Below are 6503 nucleotides of genomic sequence, written 5' to 3' on the forward strand. Positions count from 1 at the left end.
GGTTTTACTTCAGTGGGTATGTGGTCCCTCTTCCATTGGTTGGGAAGTAAAGATCCAGAATTAACTAAACATTTCACCAAACACCCATTGCTTCCCCTCTCTCCCCTCCCCCACCTTCAGGAAGCGTAAAATCTAATCCTGGAGACAATCTTTACGCTCAAGAAGACAGTGGTGGGATATAGCCATGACCTAGCACAGCCAGCCAGCTTGGCCATGTGTCATCTGGACATGGGTAATCCTCCTGAGCGGAGAGAGTTCTTTGTCCCCTGGGAGTGCTCTTAGTTTTCTGGTTATCTTGAAAATTATGGCATTTGCTTCAATCTCACCCAAACGGGATGGGCACAGGGATGAAAAGAGTGGAAATGGGCAGTGACTCCAGTTTTCATGGCAGATGTTAGGCAATTAGTTTTGCCGTTGAGTCCATCATATGATTATCAAGATTATAAAATATTTTAAAATTTTTCACTTTACAAAATCTTGCCAGGTATCAAATACCATTGTAAGGATACACTTAGATTGCGCCTTTTGGGAGTAAAATTTGGTGATCTAGATCAAAAACCTTAAAAATATGTATGATCTTTAATCCACAAATTTAACTTCTAAAAACATATCATAAGGTATCAGTCAGAGGTGCCACATAAACATAAGGGTATTCATCGTAAGGTTAGTTTTCAATTCAAAAATGAAAATAAAATTTAAGAGTAAAACAACGAGCGATTTGGAAAACTAGGAAGGCCAGAATGTTAACCGCGGTTATCTCCTGGGTGTTGAGTAGGATATTTAGTTTCTTCTGTATATTTCCTCTATTTTCAATATTCCCTACTATGAACACATATTATTATTATTATTATTATCAGACAAAAGAGTAATGTATGTGAAAGAAGAAATTAAATAAACTAAAACTCATCCCCCTTATTTTCCTCCATTTTGGATGTAATTGTTCAATTCATACCATCTTTGCAATTGCCTAGTGAAAAACATTATTTCATATTATTAACATAATATACTCAAGAAGATATACTCAAGAAGAATTTACTGAGAACTTTTATGCAACACACTGAGGATATAAAGTAGATAAAGACGCAATCATGACCTTGAGGAGACCAAAATCTGTTGATCGATAAATACTGAAATAAAAAATATAAATTAATATATAATAAAATAAAGTATATTTCCACAATTCATCCAATATTATTTAACCTGTGTACCTGATATTATGCAATGAGAATACAAAATGTGAGAATCTGAAGTTCTAAAATCAAAATAAATTCCATCTACATCTATTATATTTGCTACATCTATTATAAATATTATGAAGAAACTGACCTGACTTTATTTGCTTTAAGCTATGATAGTTTCTTGTGCTATTTTTGATTTTCCTATGCAACTGATTTTTTTTTTATATTTTTGTTAGATATTGAGAATTAACTGGCTAAAATTATTACATCTTTTTTTAAGATGAGCACATTTAACTTATTATTTTTCATATTCTTCCATAAGCTCTAAAAAAAAGGGTGGCAAGCAGCTCAGGAATAGTGTCTGATAAGTTACTGTAAACTATCTGTCATGTAATAAGAGTATGAAAATTAAAATATATAAAAATTTCCAGACTTCCTTTTGTGTTTTAAGTCTGGGTAGTTTTTCCTATGGTGTCTTATCTTTACCTCTTTCCATCACAACTTTTTCTTGCTCTAGTTAACTCTTTTGATTTGATCTCTGTAAAAACTGACGAAAAATAGCTTTACACATTTCCTACACTGGATTGATTTTTTTTCATGTCTTTCAAATTAGTAGTAATTTTTTTATAAATAATTTCTAGCTAAATATCCTAAAAATGGATTAACTTTCTCATTTTTTACATTTCTTACATAGAAATTCCCAGGGTTTACACGGCATATTCTAGTGTGACATGTTCAGGCCCAACAAGCCATTACATTTTGCTAATTGAATTTTTTTTTTTAATTTCATAGGGACAAAAAGGTGAACCAGGATTAGTGCCTGTTGTAAGTATATGGATATACATGGTTTTCATCTACCTTTAATGAACTTCGCTATAGTTGTATATTAGTACTTATATATATATATATATACTCTCAAAAAAAGAAATTAGTTATTTTATAAACAAGTTTTTAGTATAACACAAGCAAACCACAATCGAGCAATTATTTAATAGGATATTTAATATTTTGTACTCCTGATTTTATAGTCCCATGACTAAAAGATAGAAAACCATGGTTTTTCAAAATTAAATATATTGTATGTGGGTATAGAGTGATAGGTAACATTAGTATTAGTATAGTAGTTTTATGTTACACACTTTTGGAAATATGTCGTCCAAATATCCTGATTGGAATTCTGTATTGCTTAAGGATACTAAAAACTTCCTCAGACTTCTAAATGATCAAAAAATATATTATTAAATATGATGAAAGTTTTTCAACCACCATTCATTAAAGGAGTTATCATCAGTCTGTCAAGACAAAAGTATATGCAGGTTTATTTATGTGACAGTGTTTAAGTGTTTACAGTTTCGCTTTGCCTTCAAATATGCTTGTTTTTTTAACAAAGATTATTTAAAAAGTAAACCATTTGTATTATTTTCTTTCAATTAAAAACACTTATGTGTATTTACTGTGTTAGTTGCTAAGTGATTTATAAATATCTGTCTATCTTGACAACTCTGTGAGGGAGATAATTTCATAATAATCACCACCATTTCATATTTAAGTTTCCATTTAATGTTCCATGAAAAAGAAACTTAAACACAGAGAGAATAAATAATTAATTCAAGGTCACACAACTGGTAAGAGGTAGTGGCAGGATTTGAATCCAGGCTTCTTGGCTCCAGTGTTGGTTCTCTTAATTACCACGCCAGTCCTGCCTCCCTATATTACAATTCAAATTAGATAATAAGGAGGAAATAAACATCAATTGACAACATCCGATTGACAACATTTTTTTGTTTTTTAAAAAATCATTGGAACTTTTGTTGTTATTCTTGTTTGTTTGACTAGTGACTTCTCTGAATCTCTGTAGAAACTTTACAGATTATCTTGTTTATTGTTTAGGTAACAGGCATTCGTGGTCGTCCAGGACCTGCAGTAAGTAGTTTCCTACAATATTTGTGGTACTATAGTGTTTTTTGAGATACTGAATATCTTTACAGATATATCCATGAGAAGACAATAGAATGTAAACAACGAAGCTCTTTTTCTTGAAACATTTTGTTTTGAAATATCTTCAAATTTAGGCATTCCTTTGCAGCAATGAGTGACACATTGAGGACCATTTCATTCTGAAATTGATGATCCTTATGGTTCCTCATGTGTTAGTGCTGCTATTGGTTATGTAAAAGGCAAAAACAATCTATTGTTAATTTTAGATTGACCTTGTTCATTGAAATTAGAGCATGCTTGTCTGTTGTTTCACCATGATTAAGGGCGGACTACCTTTATCTGTTTAATAAAATTAAATCATGGTGCAGTGGAATTTGAGAAATTATTTATCAGAATAGCATAGGTTTAGTATAAAACACTAATTATTTCAGCTTTGGATTATCAGCAGCATTTATAGGTAACTATATGGATAATAAACACACACACACATTTTATGTAAATTTTAAAACACATCCAATCAACTTAAGTAAAATACCAGTACACCTTTTACAGACCTACTCTAGTCCTTCTGAAGTTTTTGCTTTTAGATAATGCTGTATGTTGCATTGAGGAAATGCAAAATCTAATCTTCATAACTCAATTGAAATTCTTTTTTGAAGAGAAATAAAAACCACCTGGCAATTGCTATTTCGGAGGGGGGGGGAGGATAATTTCAGATATCAGCACAATAGCACCACTTTTGAAATATAATAGTCATTTGTTATTTTAAGGGAGAAATAATTTCAATTATGATTTGGAAATCATAGGTGGGTTTTAGATATACAATGGAAAGGACACAATATTCTAAATCAAGTGAAAAAAAAACCACACAATGATGCTTGCACATACATAAAGCAGGAGTAGGCTAAGAGGCTTTTCTTTCCATTGCTTTCATCAGCAACTTGAACAGTGACAAACATGGGGTATCATGTACCAATCTGAACTCATGCATTCCCTTGGATAATTGATCATTTGGGGGCTGCACATTTAAGTCGTTCTCCAAATCCGAACTGCGTGTTTTTGTGCCCAGAATTTTGTGGCAAAGGCTTTACCTGGGAGAAGACAGAAAAAATTATCCTTAAAAATTTGCCACTACTAGTGACACACTACTATTCAGAGCTCCATGATGCTCTTATGTGGCACCTAATTCTTTTCAGAACTTCGTGCTTCAACTCTAAAATAAATATTTCTATGTATACAGAAATTTTAAATGCATGTGGATTTATTCTCTGTGGTATTCAACTGAACTGAATTAAGAAGCATGATTTCTGTTTTCCGATTTTCTTTTATCAAGCAAACCTTTAAAACAAAAGCATCTAAAGTATAAATGTTTTGCAGGCATAATCATCATTTTTTTGTTTTAGGGACCTCCAGGATCACAAGGACCAAGAGGAGAGCGAGGCCCAAAAGGGAGACCTGTAAGTTGGCAGGGGCTTCCTTTTTGCATATGTGTACCATGTAAGTCAGCCTGCAGTGTGCTGCCCACGTGCTGCACCAAGGAGGTGGGGGCACTGTTGCTCTTTCACCTGTGTATATATTTTTTATTGAAGTGTATTGTTTGCGAGGTACGGAGTTGAATATCAATACCTGTATACAATGTGTGATGATCAAATCAGGGTAATTAGCATATTCATTGTTACAAAACTTAATCATTTCTTTGTGATGAGGACATTCGATCTCTCTTCTACCCGTCTGATAACATGCAGTAAATTTTTGTTAATTATAGCTGCCTAGCTCGACTATGCAACCAGAGAACTTATTTTTCCTACCTAGCTGTTATGTGTCCACCTCTATTAAATGTGACAAAGAATTCATGTCATGAAGTGACTGTGTAACTCTCCTAATTCAGAGGATATTATCACATGCTAATAATTGCCTATTATCTTATTAGACAACACAAATGTGATTTCCTCATCCTTTATGAGGTCAAATTAAAATAAAGTAGAATTAGAGAAAACATAATTAACATATGTTATTTTCAGAAGTAGTCAACCTTGAGTAAACAATTCCAAGATTGTACTGTTGAGGTAAAACACCCACATTCTGTGATCTGTGATTGCTATGAGAATAACCAAACTGGATAGAGGAAAAATAAATTACTAGAGAATAATATTTTCTTTTAAGTAGCTGTACAACAAATTTATTTCCTAGTTAGTACTCTGCCTTTTTCACTGAGCAGCTTCTGCAGAGATGTCAAAAGAGTAATTTTAAAATTACCACCATTATCATACAAAGGGGACACCTTTAAATTTAAATAATCACTTCTATAAGTTTGAGGTAAAACATGAAGATATTACATAATACAAACCAAATATTTTCTCTTATAACCTCCCTGTACAGAATATGTATTGTTCTCCAGTTTTAGGATTACAATTCTTTTTTTTTTATATCTTCCCCCTAAAATCTAATGTCTGCTATATTAAATACATTAATAACCACATTAATTAAATAACTAGATTAATTTGTATTTTGCTATCATCCCTTTTCAATCAGAAAAATTTGTTTGTGCTGTTTAATTTTTTCTCTAATGATATCTACTAAAATTTAAGCTTCAATGAATTTTTGGCCTTCCAAATATGTATTTATCCATATCTGAATGGGAGAAATAGATGAGCAAGGAAGCAACAACTTTGAGTATATAAATGAGAACAAAACATATTTTAGATCATGTCCCTAGGAACTCTTGCTACTAGCTTTGTCTTTGTTACTATTTTATGCTTCTACACATTTCACCAAGCATAACAGTACATCGTGATGTTAATACTTTTTCCAGAATGGAGCTGGAGTTATGGATGGTATTTGCAGGCATACAGGTGAATGACAGTGCCCCAAGGAAGTCGGCCATAGCCTTACAGGTGGCCAGCAAGGCTGTGTTTAGATGATTTTATGCCCCATTCCTCAAGCTGATCTGCTGAGCTGCCTCACTAGTGTTGGTAGCTTAAACACTGCGGGTGGCTCTCCAGATGTCTGTCCAGGATGTAGAATGACTGAGACAGACAGAAGATAACTTCAGTCGGGTGGAGGGTGAGTGGTCATGCAGAGCAGATTTTTCATCAGTGTACTTGTGCGTTTTAAGTAATTGATAACGCTGGATCCTAAGTCCAGGTGGAATTTTCTGTGGGGATACTGGTCAGACTTCCAGAATTCTTGGTTAAGATTCAGTGAGTCTACTCTCTAACCCTCTTACTTCTCTTCTCTTCCCTACTTAGTGTGTGACGTGGTTCATGTCCTATCTTGGTTAGACCTGAGAAAATCAATGTGAATTGGATATGAGTGTGTGTGGATCCGTGTGTGTGTGTGTGTGTGTGTGTGTGTGTGTGTGACAGAGAGAGAGAGAGAGAGAGAGAG

At 33.4% G+C, this 6503-nt stretch overlaps 1 protein-coding gene across 1 annotated transcript in view; it reads left to right on the forward strand.

Moving 5' to 3' along the window:
* COL5A2 (collagen, type V, alpha 2) overlaps positions 1 to 6503 on the forward strand; it is a gene marked incomplete at its 3' end in the record, with an annotated part of 112042 nt that overhangs the window by 76055 nt on the left and 29484 nt on the right. Inside the window, exons 4-6 of the mRNA XM_008593490.1 lie at positions 1971 to 2003; positions 3069 to 3101; positions 4520 to 4573. Of these exons, the coding sequence (XP_008591712.1) occupies positions 1971 to 2003; positions 3069 to 3101; positions 4520 to 4573 (120 nt within the window). The remainder of the gene's footprint in view (positions 1 to 1970; positions 2004 to 3068; positions 3102 to 4519; positions 4574 to 6503) is intronic.

This window comes from Galeopterus variegatus, unplaced genomic scaffold, assembly GCF_000696425.1.
Source record: "Galeopterus variegatus unplaced genomic scaffold, G_variegatus-3.0.2 Scaffold158, whole genome shotgun sequence".
Taxonomy (NCBI): Eukaryota; Metazoa; Chordata; class Mammalia; order Dermoptera; family Cynocephalidae; genus Galeopterus; species Galeopterus variegatus.